At 41.6% G+C, this 19,545-nt stretch overlaps 1 protein-coding gene across 5 annotated transcripts; it reads right to left on the reverse strand.

Moving 5' to 3' along the window:
• Positions 1 to 1,576: 1,576 nt before the first annotated feature.
• On the reverse strand, positions 1,577 to 18,010 carry znf207b (zinc finger protein 207, b). Of its 5 annotated transcripts, XM_068003857.1 has the most exons (12): positions 17,844 to 18,010; positions 16,931 to 17,057; positions 11,364 to 11,502; positions 9,373 to 9,546; positions 8,779 to 8,854; positions 7,987 to 8,090; positions 4,575 to 4,723; positions 4,164 to 4,268; positions 3,414 to 3,656; positions 3,096 to 3,258; positions 2,307 to 2,499; positions 1,577 to 1,980 (listed from the first exon to the last, which is right to left on the reverse strand). In XM_068003857.1, the coding sequence occupies exons 1-11, from the start codon at positions 17,882 to 17,884 to the stop codon at positions 2,330 to 2,332; spliced, it is 1,491 nt and encodes a 496-aa protein (XP_067859958.1). In that variant the 5' UTR covers positions 17,885 to 18,010; the 3' UTR covers positions 1,577 to 1,980; positions 2,307 to 2,329. The 5 variants fall into 5 exon arrangements, with proteins under 5 accessions (XP_067859958.1, XP_067859959.1, XP_067859957.1 ...); XM_068003858.1 differs by having other exon boundaries at positions 1,577 to 2,499; positions 8,020 to 8,090; XM_068003856.1 differs by having other exon boundaries at positions 1,577 to 2,499.
• Positions 18,011 to 19,545: the final 1,535 nt, after the last annotated feature.

The following is a 19,545-nucleotide window of genomic DNA, read 5'->3' on the forward strand; positions in this document are numbered from 1 at the left end:
ATTCTATCATTAATATAGTTTCCTGCCCTTATTCCATATTCCTTAATATCCACACTCCCCAAGTATTGCTCTTTCTTTTAAAGAGCTCTGCATTTATAACTTTCTGGGGAGTGCCCTCCAGGTCATGTCTTTCAGGATCTACTTTCAACCAGCTTGGTTGTAATTTTAAATTGTCTCCTTGTTCTGGATTCCCCATCTAAAACAGATGTTAAATGCCCCACGCGTTCAGGGTCGCACTGAAGTAATAATCTGAACTCATGTGAGACGCTAAGTAGGTAAACACATCCCCTTAAATTTTTTTTTTAAATCACCTGCTGAGATGCAATCTGACTAATTCAACTAAGAGAAGAGCATCAAAACTGATCAATGCCCATAATTTATTGAGCACAAAAAAAGTTTGAAAAAAATAAAACCATTCATTGGCTGCAGGTGTACAAATTTCCAATTACTGTGAAGTGTATTGTGATCAGGGTAGAATCTTAATGATCACTTAGTAATGATTCAAATCATTTTCCAATCCAAGTCCTGCTTAAAACACCTTTGGTAACAAAATTGCAGTGAATGACAGGAACAGTTTTCATTTTCAATTCTACTTCATTGGCCGGGTTCAGGTTTGATATTTAAAAGTACCCAACCCAAGTGACTGAGGTTCACTGTGTTTAAACCCTGCCTCCAAGTATATCATACATAGTACAATGAAGCTATGACATGTAACAGCACTCCGATCTAGGAGTTCAAAGACCAGTGCAACCCAAGCAATGTCCCACTTGCCAGATACATGGAAATATTTTTTTTTGTTTTAAAAACTAGGCACAAATTTGGAGATGTATAATCTCTAGATGAACAATTATCCCTACCGGCTTCTCAGTCTGTGCATTCTAGAAAACTTTATTTAAAATAGGAAAAATAAGTAGAAACACTTAAGTTTAGGTATATGGGAACATTAAATAGTAATCTAATCTCTGCAAGCATTAAGTCCCCATATCCAGCAAATAGCACTTTGCTCTAAAGTCAAATACAATCACAATACAATAATACGTTACTAAAAATATATTTAAGAAAGGGCCTTCACCAAACTTGCTACAAGTTTGGGGACAGTGAAATCCAACAGCCGTAAAAAGCTGTGAAAGCCCCTGGAAAGGAATAAAATGAAATCTGACTTGCCTCAGACTGAGAGGACAATAAGATTCAGCCTCAGCCTGTCCCATGGCAGGGCTACAGGAAGGAAGAAATAAATTCCAATTTTAGCAACACGTTAGGGTGGTCAATTCTACATCCATAAACCATGCATTCACTCCACAATCTTTCCAGAAAGGTTTTTAAAAAAAATATATATAGCTTTTTGTTGCTTTATCGACCTACAGTTTGCCACAAATATGAACAATTTAATGCATACTGGACGAATATAAAACATGCAGAGATATACAGATATGTAGAACACTGGTTCATTCCAAAAGCATAACCAATAAAATCCCCCTACGATACTTTTACGTTTATTTTTGCATTAAATCACAGCAACATGCAGTGGTACAAACCTTGAGGCAGTGATCCACAGCTGGTCATGAATAAAGCAACATTAACGTTTCCATCAAGTTTTATTACAATGAGCTTTACAACAGTACAGAAATTAAGAAATCAGGTACGACCTATTTAGGCTTCAAAATTGTTTTGTTAAACCCTGCATCCAGCAAGATACCGGGTACGTTAAACAGTTACATAATCAAAACTCAGTTGAACAGGTATTTGGGGCTGCAACAAGAAATGACACCAGAAGCCCTCACCAAACAATGTTGGGGACAGTAAAGTCCAACAGCACCTAAAGTGCTGCGAAGGCCTCATTTTTGTTTTTAATACAAAAGCAAATTTTAATTTACAGAACTTGCCTTTAAAGGTGGTACTGTACGTTCATGTAACTCCAGCGCCTTCACATTTTTTTTATATATAAACGGACCATATTTATTATACTTCACTTCTAAAAACCTAGATGAAACACGAGAAAAGAAGCTATACAACATGAATTGCAATTACACAGGGGGGGGGGGGGGGGGGGTGGGGGAGGGGGAATGAAAAAAAAGAGAAAAAACTCCTCAACAGGGTTTTGCTTTTCAAGAGTATGTTTTTCCTTTCCCCTGCTATTGAGATAAAACATGAATAGCACGTTCCGGGGTTTTTGCACTTTTTTTGTGGTCATCATTAGCAGGCAGGAAGAGGTTTACCAGGTTTTTTTTAAAAAATGTTAAAGTCACTTAAATTCACTGAAGCTTGTCTAGTTAACAGCAAGTTGAGAAAAGGTTGAATCTCCAAACCTATTAATGTAGGTACACCAGCTTCAGTAGCGGCCCCCCTGTGACATTACAGGGGGTCTCATTCCTGACATTCCCATTGGCGGCCGAGGGGGTCCACCCTGGTAAGGAGGCACCATTGGAGGTCCCTGTCCATATGGAGGCATGCCGCCAGGGAGGTAACCTGGCATGCCCTGGGGAGGGCCACCATACTGGCCTGAAAGAAAAGAAAATTGAGACGGTAAGTACAAACACTTGTCAAACAAAAGTCAAGTAAATAAGACAAGTACAAAAGTGGGTACAAGTAAATTTATCTATACGAGTTTAACACTGTCCTTAGGCTAATATTATATTGCATTCTAGTGTAAAGCAGCTTAATGTACCCTCACCAGGCATTGCCCGAGTCCGAAATGGCAAAACCTACTACCTAAATTCTTCATAATTCAGACGGAACATATTACAGAAATTTCAAACCCGAAGTTATATTTTACTGAAATCCCAGTAGGAACCAATTACTGACTCACTACACTCGTTATTAGGGCTGCACTCAAGAGCATTAATCTAATTTTGTTCCTAACGGTTCCACGGTATCAACAGCATTCACTCATGCGACACAATGAACCCTACATCATACACAGGTCAACAAAAACAGAATGGTTAGCCAACAGAAACCATGTTTCCGTGAATGCAAAAATTAACCAGGGCCTCAAGCCATGTTTGTAACTCTATTAGCAGCAAATATAATTAAACCACAATTAATCAATCACTAGAACCAGCAAAAAGAGGTACAAGAGACAAAAAGGTTTTTTTAACCTGGAGGTGGCATGGGAGGCCTCATCGCTGGCTGCTGAGGTGGCAATCCTTGTTGTGGTGGCATCATGCCACCCATTGGCCCAACTGGTGGTGGCCCCATAGGCGCCTGGCCTTGCCGTGGGATGTTGCGCTGGTACTTTGGAAACTGAGCTCGCCTTTCCTCCTAAGGGGCAGAGGAAACAAAATTGCAGGCACATTATATTTTTCCCCCCCAAAACAAATGAACTTTTGACAAGAATCTGCTACCAATTTTTTTGTGCGGCACATAAATTAAATAGTTTTTTTTTTAAATAAAATTCTAGAATGACCCACACTTACCAGTGATATATCCTCATCTGGATGGATCAACTTACTAGTTGCACTAGTTGTGGTTAGAGTAGCAGGCTTACTAGTTACAGGGATGGCTGGCTTAGCTGCGGCACTGTTCGACGTGCTGGTGGCAGTAGCTGTAGACTGTGTGTATGCTGGGAATGTGGGTTTCGGAGGTTCTGTGGTAGTGGCAGGCGTACTGTTCAGGGGTTTAAAATCCGTACCCACGGGCCCTGAAACGGACTGCTGGCTCTGTCCAATCAAACAAAAACCACACAAAACAATTAGATTCATTGCAAACCCCCCCCCGCAAAAAAACAAAACAAAAAGCCACAAGCAAAGCAGTTTAATTTTCCAAATAACATGCTATTCTCAAAATGAAGGTTTACAAGTTTCAATTGTTCTGACAATTCAAATTAATTATCCTCAGTGTCAAGAGGAACAAAAGTGTGAAACTTTTTTTTTAAAAACACACATTATCTTTCTGGCTCAGTTATAAACTGGCAAACCTTCAGCAGACACTGCATCAGATATAAAGCTGTAGGATGTGTCTTGGTGATGATGTGTTTTTTTTAAAAAAAATAAAAATGCTAACTCTACAAAGTAGTATAGCACACTACACCAGATTAGCATTACACAGCCCATACACAACTCCAAAAGCCTCTAAAGCTAGTTTACAGCATGCTCAAGAATTATCCTGGCAGGTGAAGCACTGTGAATTAGTCTAACACCAGAACAGAATGGTGACTGCCTGCGTACTTGTGCTGCACTAGGAAACAGAGGTTTAGAGGAAGTTGAGACATTTGCTGAATTTGATGAAGCTGTAGTGGAGGTTGCAGTTGTGCTCGAAACACGAGTCCCCATCTGAAGCATAAAAAGAGCAGACAGTGAAAATCCTTTCAACAGCTGCCAGTATGCTACACTACTAAAAGGGTGACTGTCAGAAATTCAATGCATTAAAACCTAGAGGAACTGCAATTTCCCATATAAACATTTTACAGCTTACCCTGAATAAACCCATCCCTAGTCTAAGTGTCAACTGCAATGAATCATGCCCATTCAGCTAAGTACTAAAGTAAAATTATCCACATATCAGGAATCTGGTTGTAGTAGTTTATTACATAAATCAACATGATTTTCCATCACTGAATGCCAGTAGCATGCACTTACTTGTCCAGCACTGGGGAAGAGCGGCTTTGAAATTGGGGGCTGTGGACCAGGTCCAGGTAGTGGCGCTCTACTGGGTATATTAGGTGAAACCACAGGTTGTGACTGGGTCACTGATGGTCCTCCTGGACGTGGAACAGGTGGTGGCATACCTAGATGAGGAAAAGCAGCTATTAGAAGGAAAACAGACCCATCAGAACAGCAAATTCATAAATCTGCAATTCCACTCAATTGCTGCACAATGCTTATTAAATACAAAGAACACTGTTCTGATAATCTAGTTCATTTCACTCAATTTACCCACTCACTGACAAAGCCTGTGGGGATATTAACTTCTGGCATCAGATCATGTCGCAACACTTGCTGGAACTGTAATACCCTTGCAGTTCTACTCATTTTTTAAAACATAGGACCTTATTCAATGTTATCTCAGTTACATCCTCAAGTATTTACCTGAATAAATATAGCCCTGTATTTACTAAATGGGTAGCTTCCCACTACTGGGAGTTTGAAATGTCCTCCTACACCCAATCTCAATCAGTTAGCTAGAACCCACAGTTAGTGGAGGAACAGATATCTAGGCATGCAGATAATAGAAGGGCACAAGAAAGGCAAATGTGATTCTGGGTTTCATTTATAGGGGCATTGAACGTAACAGCAAAGAAATGTTAAGTTTGTAGAAGACATTGGCTCGGCCACAGTTGTAATACTGCTTGTAGCTTTGAGCAACCAATTATGGGAAAGATATTACAGCCTTGAAGATTGATTAAAATACCAGGAATAGTTAGGGTGAAAAGCTAAAAAATTAAAACTTTTTTCACTGAAACAAAGATCACAGAGGAATCTAATAAGAGGTTTTCAAAATTAGTAACAGTTTTCAGAGGGTAAATAATGAAAAGCTTGTTTCCACTAGTTAATGAATCAGTAATGGGGGCAGAGGCTCACTATTGTTACAAGAACAAAAGGGAAGCTAGAAGAAATTCTGGGAAAAAGAGTGAAAGGAACACAAAGAGGGTTATTAGAACTTAAAATGCTTGCAACAAATGGTTATTGAACCAGATTGTTCTAAAAGCAAATTGGTCAAGGAATATAAAAAGGACACAAAAAAAGGGTTGGGAACTGGAATTAGAATACAGTTCCCAGTTGAAAACACAGCTCAAACATGACAAACCAAATGACTTCCTCTATGCTGTAAATTCTATGGTTCTCCTATCAGGTGTTATATAGGACTAGTCCATAAATGTGCCTTGAATTATAATACTAGAGGAAGTAGTGAGATGCATCGTAAAACTTGATATTCCTGTGTAAGCCCCTTGGTTTATTTATAAATCAGGAGAGACTAAAGCATTACCAGCTTCTACTTGGTCCCTTCAGTACCTCAAGCACGTTTGCCTTTTTAAAAGCATCCACAGCTTCTTTATGATTAACTTTAAACTTAAGCATTCTGCAGTTGATAAGTACTAATAGTGATTCAGCCAGACACAATCTTGGCCTTTAAATCAAAAGCATTTATCAATTACCGGACTCCAAGTGAATTCAGAGTAAATACTATAACTATGCTCCAATAAAGCAAGTATTTCAGTTCAGATAAAATAGTGCTCCACGGAAGCTAATAAATTAAAGACTAAGGGGTCCAAAGGTAGCCACTGAATGTTACACTAAACTATAAACAGCAATATATGCACATTGTCATATCAATATTCATAAAGATCAGCACACAGATAAGGGAGGTCATTACTAGTGCAAAACTAGTAGGGTCTGTAGTAACCTGGAGTAATTCTATTGCAAATCAGTATTAACATAATTAACTGGCAGAACATGCTTGAGGGATTTAGAAGGACACGGGCAGCAAGTGTATGGGAACACAATTACCTCCAGGTCACACCATCCCTAGTTGGACATATATCGCCGTTTCTTCATGGTCGCTGGGTCAAAATTTCAGAACTCCCTAACAGCATTGTGGCAGTAACTTCACCACACAGACTGCAGTGGTACAAGGCTGCTCACCAGCCCCTTCTCATGGGCAACTAGAGATAGGCAATAAATGCCGGCCTTGCTAGTGATGCCCATATCTCCAGAATGTTTTTTTTATATTGGCCAAATTCTGTTCCTTATGTATGTCCCTGTGTCCATACAAATGATATCAAAGTCATTGTTCTACATAAAAACATAAGCCTGCTCCGCCATTCAATCAGATCATGGCTGATCTTCAACCTTAACTCCACTTTCCCACCTGATCCCTATATCCCTTGATTCTCCTAGAGTCCAAAAATCTATCCATCTCTATGAATATATTCAATGACTCAGCATCCACAGCCCTCTGGGGTAGAGAATTCCAAAGATTCACAACCCTCTGCGTGAAGGAATTCCTCATCTCAGTCTTGAATGGCCGACCCCTTATCCTGCGGCTATGCCCCCTAAGTTCTAGACTCTCCAGCCAGGGGAAACAATCACTCAGCATCCACTCTGTCAAGCCCCCTAATAATCTTATATGTTTCAATGAGATCACCTCTGGAGTTTAGAAGAATAAGAGAATAGGCCCAGGTTGTAGACATCCCACACTGTGTTGCATGGCATTCTACAAATGCCTTCTCCTGCTAGGAAGCAATCATTTAGTATGAAAACTGCTTCTTCGTTTCAACCCTATTTATATCTTAAGGGATTTTAATTGCTCTTTTATAATCCTCGCAGTTATAAAGCTGGAAGAATCTTACTGCCGTGTTTGGTTTCTACAGCTATGCCATCTGCAGTTCCCTCTTTGGCCCTCTGATTGCCTATTCAAATTTTTTTTTGTAGGTTCAATATTCTTTCCAGTAGGCAGTGTGGAGTTTGCTTTTTAAATGCAAGTGGATTTCCTGTGGCATTGACTGCAGAGTCAAGACAAAGCATGTTTCCCTCAAAGTGCATTAGTGCTGCTGTAGGTATGGGTATCTGCAGCTTTTGAAGCTCCATCTAATAGAAGTCAGCAGCTGCAGGCACAACTGCGTCACTGAACGGTGACGTCCATATAAGGATTGTCAGACATACCTGGCAAATTCAATATAGTCTCTAGGTTTCTTTGTATTGTCTTATAAAATTATAGTAATGGACATGATTTAATATCAAACTACTGCAAACATAGGATTTTTTTTTTTTAAGAAAGGCTGCCTTTTGCGTAGGTTAGTTTTCCAAAATCATAACTTGAGTCTAATGAAACACTCGTGAAAATGAGCAACGAGAAAGGGAACCGATATTTCAGATTCAGGCTACCTTTAATGAGAAATATAAAGTCATAGATCAAAGTTGACTAATCATGTCTTTTGCTAGTTTTGGATATGCTGGAAACAAGTGTTTTTGGGAAGGCTTTTACACAACAATACATGTTTGCATTGTGCTAAATAAATTAGTTAAAATTATTCTTCTCTGCAATACAGACCTAAGTTGCCGCCAACCATTTTCAAATACCCACCAGGGTGCATGCCTGGCATCATGGGTGGCATTCCAGGTCCTGGAGGCATCATGCCACCCATGGGCATCATCCTGTGAACACAAGAGTTAACAAATCACATTTTCTGAAATCAAGATCAGATGTAAAAATATTTACTATGCTGCCCAATGGCTCAGTGAATTTATTCAGTGAGATGCTGATCCACACAGAACACAAAAGCCCCAATCTGTGCTGAGTTAGCTGGTGGGGTGCTACAATTGACCTTGTGTCCCAGGCTGAGGGGGTTGGCCAGGATTCTTGCTCCTGATTGCTACCAGCAATTCCTGCTGGAAGTGCACCAGCATGGATGCAGGGCTGGGTTAAGCTGTGAGGCTTCCCACAGAGAAATATCATTCTGACACTCGCCGTCAAGGCTCACAGTTGAACAACAGTGGCTTCAGCAAGATACTTATGGGATCATAAGCCAGCAAGAAAAGCCAACACTTTCAAAAAGCAGAAATTGCTTAAAGAGATAATATCCATTAGTTACTATTCACAAATTTTTAAACAGTTGCAATGGAACCATCAGGCAGCTAGAAGGGTGGATTGGCTTTCACCTCCATGAAGACAATCCTACCCTACCCAAATAGAGTGAGAAGGGAGAAGAGAAAGGATAGCAGGGCCGTTTTACAGTGCAATGTGTTAGTATACAAAGATGACACCAGGCTGCTTAATTTTTTTTGCCAGTTAATATTGATCACAAGGCACAACATGGGGAGGGAAAATGTAGAGAACACTGACCCTGGAGGCATTCCTGGCATCCCTGGTGGCATTCCTGGCATCATGGGAGGAACACCTGGTACCACTGGTGGCATTCCTGTGGAGAAGAAAGTCAACCATGTAAAAACTGAATTCACAAATAACCCTGGAATATGCAGCACATGGGAACCTGCTTAGTGGCCTTGCTCCAATAGAAATTATTTTCTCTGGGGTAGAAAATCACTGTGACAAAAGTGTATATAGAGTAGATCTCCCATGGGTAGTTGGGTCCTAGGGAATGGCTGTGATGTTTTGCTGCTAACCTGCCTTTATGCCCATTGCTTCAAATTTAGGCAATTATACAAGTTATAAACTGCCAAGATCAGGGCTTTTTTTTTTTAAAAAGAAAAAGTTTTGCTTCTGTAACAGTACATGACATCCAATATGTGACACTGACATTAAAATGCAAGATACACTAACCCACACAGAATGCATCATACATACATTTGCTCCCCTCTGGCCAACTGGAATTACAGCAGGAATAGTATAGCCCAAGTTTAATCATTTCAAACATCATCTCACATTGGTAGTGTTGATCAAAAGTTTCTAAAAGTAGGGCAAGGTAGCTTGTGTCACCTGGAGGAATTCCTGGTCCACCTGGTACTGGGTGCATGCCTGACTGGTTCATACTCGAAATGAAGCTCTGCTGTTGCTGCATTCCTTGCTGCTGGTATGAAGTCCCAGCTTCTGCGTCATCATCGTCGTATTCATCAGAATCATCATCTTTCTGCTTCTTCTTTTGACTTTCAGCTGGTGGAAGATACAAAAATGTCAACAGTTGCTCCCTGAAACAGCTTGAATTGAAGTTCAGCACAACAGGTTTGTAATCAGATTTAATCTTTCCTTCAAATGTCTTCCTTTACCAGTGTTCTCCAGTAGAGACACTGTCCCAAAAGGTTCAATGAATGATAGCAGGAGCACTCTGGTCCATCATCTGAGCAACCACTCACTACAGGCAAACCTGGACAATGGGTCTCACTAGGTTATTTAATAACAGCTGAGCCAAACTTTGTGTTTGCTACTGTGCATTTCCAGCAGGACTTACTGCTGTGGCCCTGACGAAATTTTCCTCTCCTCAAATGCAGCACCTCTACCCTCACTCTGAGCATGATTCACTAGCAATGCAATTCAGGGACTGAACCTGGGGCCTTTCCTTGTCTGCGTGGCCTTAGTGTCAAATTACAAAGTGAACTTATCCACTACGCCAGTTTAAAGGCACTTCATAGATCTTAAAATGAAAACTAGGTTTTGAAAGGGAGCCCAATCAGCCCGTTGTGGAACTCAACTGCATCAAGCACATGGATACAGTCTGTACCAAGTTAGCTGACATCAGCTGAAGTGGTAGTGTGATCCTCAGCATTCGAAAGTTTCCAGTCCAGATCACTAATCAACGATCCTACCGGAAAGGTGTAAACATGGACATCGGGTGGGAACCAGATCCAACTCGGCCGTGATGCCCCTTCATACTATCTTGATGAACGGCCACTTGAACAAGGTACAGTGGCAGCATTTTTGAGGGGGAATAAGACCCAAGTAAGAGGGGGGAAAAAAAGTCAATAACCAAAATTCAACACCAATTTTGTCAGTTTTTAATCAAACCCCCAAAATAAAACAGGATGCAGTAATTATTTTTTGCACAGTCTGATTAAAGAACAAACAGTGATGAAAAAATTACAAACCAAGTTTCACAACTCACTCAAAACCATATGAAAATGGTTTTAAGTCCATGTTAATATGTACTAAGGTAGTGCTGTGCTGCAGGAGGGGTCAATCTTTTGGATGAGACATTTCACCAAATCTCCACCTGCCTGCTCAGGTGGAAGTAAAAGATTCCATGGCACTATATAAAAAGAGGATGTGGTGAGTTCTCCCGGTGTCCTGTCCCAACATTTATGCCTCAACAAACACCAAAAACAGATTAACTATCTTATTTCTGTTTGTGGGACCTTGCTCTGCATAATTGTCTACTGAACGTGCCTTCATAAGCGACTACACTTCCAAAGTAATTCAACGGCTGTGAAGCATTTTGGGGCATCCTGAGGATATGCAAGGCGCTACATAAATGCAAGCTTTCTTTTGGCTTCTCCCATCTCTCTGCAGATTAAGCAATTGAATAGCTCAGTCATACAGACTAGGAAGGTCTTCGGTTCAATCCTTCAGCCATGCAGGGGTTAGCTGAAGTGGCAGTTCTCAAGGGAATAAGCAGCTAGGATTCTCACTCCTGATCACTGTCCAACAACTTCTGCTGGAAATGCACATCTATGCAGCGATGAGATCCTGGGACAAACAGGCTGCCAGCATTCACCATCAAGGTTCAACATGAATAATGACCAGCAGTGTTGCAACAGTAGCTACACTTTAGAAGTACTTCATTCACTGTGAAACACCCTGAAAGGAGCTATATAAATGCAAGTTCCTTTTAAAAAAAAATTCAGACAACACACTTGTGGAACCAAATGCCAGCTATGAGTTAGTCAACAGGAGAGAAAATAAAATGATGGAAAAGAAAAACTTATGACAACTTCTAGATCAATAAATTTTGACCTTCACACAGATTTTAATTTTACCTTGAGTCTTCTGTTCAAGCAGTCGCCTCCTCTCCTCCATATCCTTTTCTGGAATGCCTTCCATTCCATAGATTTCTAATTCTATGTCTGTTCTCCCTGGGATTGCATTTGGGACAGCATCTATTGTTTCCTTGTGAACCTGTAAGCCAGAAATCATTCCACGAACTTCAAAAGCAGTTGAAACAATATACTACAGGCATCAGGACAGTGAAAACATTTTAATATTGGCAAATCAATGGCCATGCAACAGAATAAAATGATATCCAGACTGTATTGCAATCCCAGCATGCATAAGAAACAGTATTACTCTCTTTTCCTACAGTCACTTATGTAGGCAAAAGGCGCCTGCCAATTTTGCGAACAGCAAGGTTCTACAAGCAGCAAGTGTGACAAATGGCCAGCTAATCTGTTGGCTTTGGTGGTGATATTTGATGGAGGAATAGTGACCAGATTAATTACAATTGAAGAGTCCATTCCAGCTCAACGTCAGGAAGCTAGTTCAAGATTCCAATTTTTCGTTTAGCAAGCAATCCAAATCATCCATTTCAAACTTCATAATCATATTTTAATGGAGGAACTACAGATACACAGCCAGACATTCACGTGGCCCATTCACTCTGGGAGCTATTGTACTTGAAAAGAGCACTTTTGCTTGCCCCTCCCAGGCCATATGATAAAAAAAAGTTAAAATGGACATGTGCAAGGATTACTGCCCATCCTCACAGCAGTCTGGAATTATACATCTGTGCACAAAGAAGCATTGTGTCTTTCACAATCTAAAAACAGCAAACAGCACTCTTAGTTTAAAGTCTGAGTCACAAAGTCAATACTGAAAACACACTAATCTCACTGAACTTCCTGCCATTGCCACTTCAAAACAAGCAGTCAGTGAATCAGCTTTGATCTGGTGATGTCACCAACAATTTTTTCTATGGCAAAGAAAGACGGTCATAAATGGGTTCATTGTTTAGACAAAACATTTCACTTTCATATCCTTTTCAAAATAATACAATAAATCACTCATTAAGGCATAGGATTTCAGAGTTTAAAAAGAAAAATCTGTTTCTATATTTTATATTCAGCATTAGGAACTCCTAGCTGAGGTAAAACATTAGCTTTCTACACAGTCCAATTAGTATAGCATTTCTATCTCCCATATCAGCATTGGGACCTTGCCAAATGAGAATATTTTTATGCTGCAGATTTTTATAGAGAGTAGTTACTTATTGAGTCAGAATCAGGACTGGAGCCCCAAAAGGTGAAACACAGTACTCCAGTCCATTCCCAAAAAAATGGTTAGCTAGCTTAGATTGCATTATTCAAATAAAATATTCAAACATAAAAAAGTGAGCGAATTCATTTTTGAACATGCCCTGGTGTCAAGGCTGACTACTGTATTTAAGATATTCACTATCAGTTAACAGCCACGTAGCTAGTAAAATGTCCTACAGAAGAGGTGTGGGCCCATTGTGAAACACAAGGTATATTGCTCCGGGATCTACTTCGAGTAATGGGACATATGCAAAAGTGAGAATCTAAACTGGAATCCCTGACGTACAAGCCTTTGAGACGGTAGAGAACATAAGAACATAAGAAATTGGAGCAGGAGTAGGCCAATCGGCCCCTCGAGCCTGCTCCGCCATTCAATAAGATCATGGCTGATCTGATCCCAACCACAAATCTAAAGAACACAAGTCGGAGCAGGACCCGGCCACATAGCCCCTGGGCCCTCTCCGCCACCCACAGGGCATTGACCGATCCGAACTCAGCTTCATGTCCAATTTCCTGCCCGCTCCCCATAACCCCTAATTCCCTTTACTTCTAGGAAACTGTCTATTTCTGTTTTAAATTTATCTAATGATGTAGCTTCCACAGCTTCCTGGGGCAGCAAATTCCACAGACCTACCACCCTCTGAGTGAAGAAGTTTCTCCTCATCTCAGTTTTGAAAGAGCAGCCCCTTATTCTAAGATTATGCCCCCTAGTTCTAGTTTCACCCATCTTTGGGAACATCCTTACTGCATCCACCCGATCAAGACCCTTCACAATCTTATATGTTTCAATAAGATCGCCTCTCATTCTTCTGAACTCCAATGAGTAGAGTCCCAATCTACTCAACCTCTCCTCATATGTCCGCCCCCTCATCCCCGGGATTAACCGAGTGAACCTTCTTTGTACTGCCTCGAGAGCAAGTATGTCTTTTCTTAAGTATGGAGACCAAAACTGTATGCAGTATTCCAGGTGCGGTCTCACCAATACCTTATATAACTGCAGCAATACCTCCTTGTTTTTATATTCTATCCCCCTAGCAATAAAAGCCAACATTCCGTTGGCTTTCTTGATCACCTGCTGCACCTGCATACCAACTTTTTGATTTTCTTGCACTAGGACCCCCAGATCCCTTTGTACTGCAGTACTTTCCAGTCTCTCGCCATTAAGAAAATAACTTGCTCTCTGATTTTTCCTGCCAAAGTGCATAACCTCACATTTTCCAATATTATATTGCATCTGCCAAATCTCCGCCCACTCACCCAGCCTGTCTATATCCCCTTGCAGGTTTTTTATGTCCTCCTCACTCTCTACTTTCCCTCCCATCTTTGTATCATCTGCAAATTTTGATATGTTGCACTCGGTCCCCTCCTCCAAATCGTTAATATAGATTGTAAAGAGTTGGGGACCCAGCACCGACCCCTGTGGAACACCACTGGTTACTGGTTGCCAGTCCGAAAATGAACCATTTATCCCAACTCTCTGCTTCCTGTTCGATAACCAATCCTCCACCCATGCCAGAATATTACCCCCAATCCCGTGATTTTTTATCTTAAGTAATAATCTTTTATGTGGCACCTTGTCGAATGCCTTCTGGAAGGTTCGGCATGCAAGTTTCATTCATTTCTACAAAGAACTTGATTCTTGGGAATGTCTTAGATAGTCCTCTAAAAATATCAAGAATGAGTTAGATCACAAATTCTGAACCCTCCTCCCCCCCCCTCCATGCTTTAGAAAAAGTAGATATAGTGCACTTATAGTCAAAATGTTATCAAATATCCAATTAAAAAGGGGGCTGAAAAGGGATAGAGTGCCAGGTTTGATCAGTAGTGAGATTCTGCAGGCACACAAATGACAATTCTATACTGTCCTTGGGGAAAAATGAGCAGTAATCTCACTGCATTCCAGTCCCATTTTCTACAAATAAGGTAAGACAAACAAGGTGGGGGCACATGCAGTCATATACCACTACCAAAAGCACTTGCAATGTCCTTTTTAAGATATGAACGAAGTAAATAAAAAAAGTGAACACAACATTAAACAGACTACTCCTACATAAAATTTCTGCTCCTTCCTTGGGCGTTACACATTAGAAAATCCTGAGTAGTAGTCACTGAAATTAGATACTTTATTCTGGCAAGGTCAAATCCACATGAAGTATCCATAAAGATCTATAATCATCAGCGGGATTTGATTGATTTATCTGGTTAGTGCACCCATACCTCAAAGGTCATAATTTCCACGATGAAATAGACCGATCAGTGATTTACCACGAGAATTTTGACTAAATTTTCCAGCAACGGTCTCTCTTCCCGCTCCCATACCACTCCCTCCAGACATTGGGAGGACTGAAGCCAGAGTTCAGCCCCCGCCACAAAATCCATACCCTCGCCACCGAATCCCTTCCCATTCCACTGCCTCAGGATAGAATCATAGAAAATTTATGGCACAAAAAGAGGCCATTCAGCCAATCATGTCCGCGCCAGCCGAGAAACGAGCCACCCAGCCTAATCCCACTTTCCTGAATTTGGTCCGTAGCCCTTGAGGTCACGGCTCTTCAGGTGCACATCCAGGTATTTTTTTTTTTTTTTAAATGAGTTGAGGGTTTCTGCCTCTATCACCCTCTCAGGCAGTGAGTTCCAGACCCCCATCACCCTCTGGGTGAAAAAACTTTTCCTCATTTCCACTCTAATCCTTCTACCAGACTGTTTGTAATCTCAGCATTTAAGTTGAGCATCTGGCCCCATGTCCTCTCCATCACAAAGACCTCCTATATCACCTGCCTCTTTTAAAATTAGAGTTCTAAATTTCTAAACAAGAGAGTGTTTAGAGTTGGTGAGCAGAGGACTTTTGTTGAATGTACAGTAACGAACTGATGTTCTATTAAAGGCATTTTGCTCACCAGCAATTATATGCTGCTAGTTATACTTTATTGGGATAAAAGGACTTTGATGGATCAGCAAATTAAAGCCTTGGATGTAGCATTTGCAATCAAATGTGCACCTGGTAAAATTGATTATAATTACTGTACACCCAACTTCTAAAATAAACAATTTGCAACTTTGACCATATTTGTCTTTGTAACTGAGTGACAGATCAACAGACATCATGGGCACTTAGAATAGTAGAACTTGGCCTGTCCTTACAATAATTCATTGTTTATTTCCAATTTAAGACATGGTACACTCAGAATCCAGATAAGCAATCGACTAAATATTGCTCCCATTATCTACATCAATAACCCCGATTAAAGCACAGGGTGGCTTGACTATCTTCTTGCTCAGAGCATGGAATGTTTCAAACCCAGCCAATGCCTGCCAAATCTTCTCATACTCAAAAGGTAATACTGTGTTTACATTTGGTTATATCAGGAGCAATAATTGGGCTGAAGAAACAGAGTAGTTACAGAAATCTCATCACAAACATTTCTAAATCAGACTAATTTAAAAGTGTGCTGTTCAGGGTTTGTCAAAACACCATATAATGTAGGATCTGTGCACCAGAATGAGGTCATTCAAGACACATTAATGTAACTGTACACAGTCTCTGCCTGTGAAAGAAGAGAAATCTAAATCATTCAGATGTTGCTTCTTTATCAAAAAAGTGATTCTCAGAATTTTCCATACAATGCATAGCTATTCCATTCCAGCCCCCATCTCACCCAAGTGGTAATAATGGGGGGGGGGGGGGGGGGGAACACTCCAGAACTTCACCCAAATAGCCATTTTTCATCTGCAACCTTGAACTTTAGTGTCAAAAAATTAGTTGTCCATCACAGCCACGTACAATCCAGCAACTACACATGCACCCCCCACAATCAGTCCAGGAATCTGGTTTTCAAATGAGGCCCCATCTCTATTCAGGCAAAAGATCTCATGCCACAATTTGAAGAGCAGGGAAGTTCTCCCAGGTGTCTTGGTCAACATTCATCCCATTTTAGTGTTTGCAGGCCCTTGTTGTGCACAAACTGTTTGCTGCTTTTGCCTACAGAACAGTGACTACAGTTCAAAAGTAATTCATGGGATGGGAAGTATTTAGGACATGAAGCAGTGAACAGCACTATATAAATGCTGGTTCAATCTTCTTTACCTGCTCTGTATAATCTAATGCCACATTACATAACACATTTACTGCTCTGAGCCATGATGATTTTCCCCTGTATGTTGCATATTCAGTAAAAAATTTTGAATTTACAATTCAAAGTGATTGAAGTCAAGATCATTTCATTGTCCTCAACACTTCCCCCACTCGAGTCATCTTAAATTTGTTGGTAAATTAACCAGTAAACAGGGCAACTTACCTGCATGCAGTGAATAGCAAGACCTGGACCCGTGTACAACTTTTTGTGACAAATGTGACATTTGAAATGTTTTGCTTTCTGGTGCTGGATAAGAATCTTCTCATCATCAAAGTCCCTGTTGCAGTACCTGAGCAGGTGTGGTCAAGGAAGTGAAAACCAAAAAGCCTGCTTTCTTTTAAAGAAAAAAAATACTCAAGACACATCCAAATGCAAGAAAAATGAAGTTACCATGCAGCAGACATTACTCTTTAGATTGACTGCACAGTCTCACTTTTACTAAAAGTGCTTTTGGATTTTTTTTTTAAAAAAAGGGCCCGTAATTTTATAACTATTTCAAACACATAATCTAGTTAAAATGTACTTGAAAAGCCAACCATTTCCCGGGGGGAGTGGGAAATTCAAGTCATTTTGTAACATGACAATTCATAGTGTTTTCATCATCCCACATGTGTGAAATAATTTTTTTTATATAAAAGTGGCTCCTTCGCCTATTAACCGTCAAAGTAAAAAAAATATTTTTAAAAATGCGCGCCGAAAAGGAGATTTAAACATAACGGGGGGAGGAAGGTAAAAAAAATCCTAAAACACAACAAAAACTGACGCCATTTTGAGACGGATGGACGGAGCCGCTCAGACTCGGGAGTCGCTCACACACGGCACATGGTCACCCACAGGACACAGCCTTTCGTCTGCTTATAAAGTATATAAAGAATATTAATTTCTACCCCCCCCCCCAAACAATATTACAGTTGTTTCCCCCCCCCCCACGACGTTATGATGAGCCTCTTTTCCCCTCCCTCCTCTTTGTCTCTCTCTGTGCGGCCTGTGCGTTGCTAATGGCGGCCGGAGCCTGCCGTTATTTTTTTTAACACAAACACACGGGCTTGACTCCGGGTGATCTACCAAAGGATACCAGCACCACGGCTTCATCTGCTTCTTCTTCTTGCGACCCATCCCTGCGGAAATAAAACTACCTGAAGGGGACGAAAAAAAAGAAAGAATCCGCTGAGGTAATTCACCATGAACCGAGCGAGCCTCCTCCGACCGACGCGCTTCTCGCCAGTTAGCGCCCGCCCGACCGACGCCGTGACACCTCCCAACATCCGCTGCCCTGATTGGCTGCCTTTATAGTGGGCGGTAACCAAGGGACGAAAGGTAGGCCTTCCGTCTCCACGCAGCCTGACACATTTAATCGTGGAGGTGATGGCGCTGAGGGAGGCGCAGTTGGAATAGGAATACATTGCGATTATTGTTCGTGCCCCTCTGAAAAAAAGGCGGGGCGGGGCGGGAAACTTTGGTTGAGATTGGTTAGAGAAAGAAGGCGACTTGCATTTCGACAGCGCCTTCCACGACCTCAGGGCGACCCAAAGTGCTTTACAGCCAATGAAGTGTTGTGAAATTGTTATGGGTTAAAAGAAGAAATACATACTCATAGACTCACACATATTCATAGACACACACTGATAGACCTGACCAAGGTGGCCATCTACATAGACACTCACACACTGATAGACCCGGCCAAGGTGGCCATCGACATAGACACACACACTGATAGACCTGACCAAGGTGGCCATCGACATAGACACACACACTGATAGACCTGACCAAGGTGGCCATCTACATAGACACTCACACACTGATAGACCCGGCCAAGGTGGCCATCTACATAGACACACACACCGATAGACCTGACCAAGGTGGCCATCTACATAGACACTCACACACTGATAGACCCGGCCAAGGTGGCCATCTACATAGACACACACACACTGATAGACCCGGCCAAGGTGGCCATCTACATAGACACACACACACTGATAGACCCGGCCAAGGTGGCCATCTACATAGACACACACTGATAGACCCGGCCAAGGTGGCCATCTACATAGACAAACACTGATAGACCCGGCCAAGGTGGCCATCTACATAGACACTCACACACTGATAGACCCGGCCAAGGTGGCCATCTACATAGACACACACACTGATAGACCCGGCCAAGGTGGCCATCTACATAGACACACACTGATAGACCCGGCCAAGGTGGCCATCTACATAGACACTCACACACTGATAGACCTGACCAAGGTGGCCATCTACATAGACACACACACTGATAGACCCGGCCAAGGTGGCCATCTACATAGACACACACTGATAGACCCGGCCAAGGTGGCCATCTACATAGACACACACTGATAGACCTGACCAAGGTGGCCATCTACATAGACACTCACACACTGATAGACCTGGCCAAGGTGGCCATCTACATAGACACACACTGATAGACCCGGCCAAGGTGGCCATCGACATAGACACTCACACACTGATAGACCCGGCCAAGGTGGCCATCGACATAGACACTCACACACTGATAGACCTGACCAAGGTGGCCATCTACATAGACACTCACACACTGATAGACCCGGCCAAGGTGGCCATCTACATAGACACACACACACTGATAGACCCGGCCAAGGTGGCCATCTACATAGACACACACTGATAGACCCGGCCAAGGTGGCCATCTACATAGACACACACACACTGATAGACCCGGCCAAGGTGGCCATCTACATAGACACACACACACTGATAGACCCGGCCAAGGTGGC

The sequence above is a fragment of the Heptranchias perlo genome, chromosome 23 (assembly GCF_035084215.1).
Source record: "Heptranchias perlo isolate sHepPer1 chromosome 23, sHepPer1.hap1, whole genome shotgun sequence".
In the NCBI taxonomy this organism is placed as follows: domain Eukaryota; kingdom Metazoa; phylum Chordata; class Chondrichthyes; order Hexanchiformes; family Hexanchidae; genus Heptranchias; species Heptranchias perlo.

Coding starts and splice junctions, on each gene's coding strand:
- znf207b (XM_068003857.1), bottom strand. CDS start 17,884: ATGGGTCGCAAGAAGAAGAAGCAGATGAAGCCGTGGTGCTG. Junction 8,855..9,372: donor TGGACCAGGAATTCCTCCAG/GTGACACAAGCT, acceptor TCTTCTCCACAG/GAATGCCACCAGTGGTACCA. Junction 4,724..7,986: donor AATGGTTGGCGGCAACTTAG/GTCTGTATTGCA, acceptor TTCCTCATCTAG/GTATGCCACCACCTGTTCCA.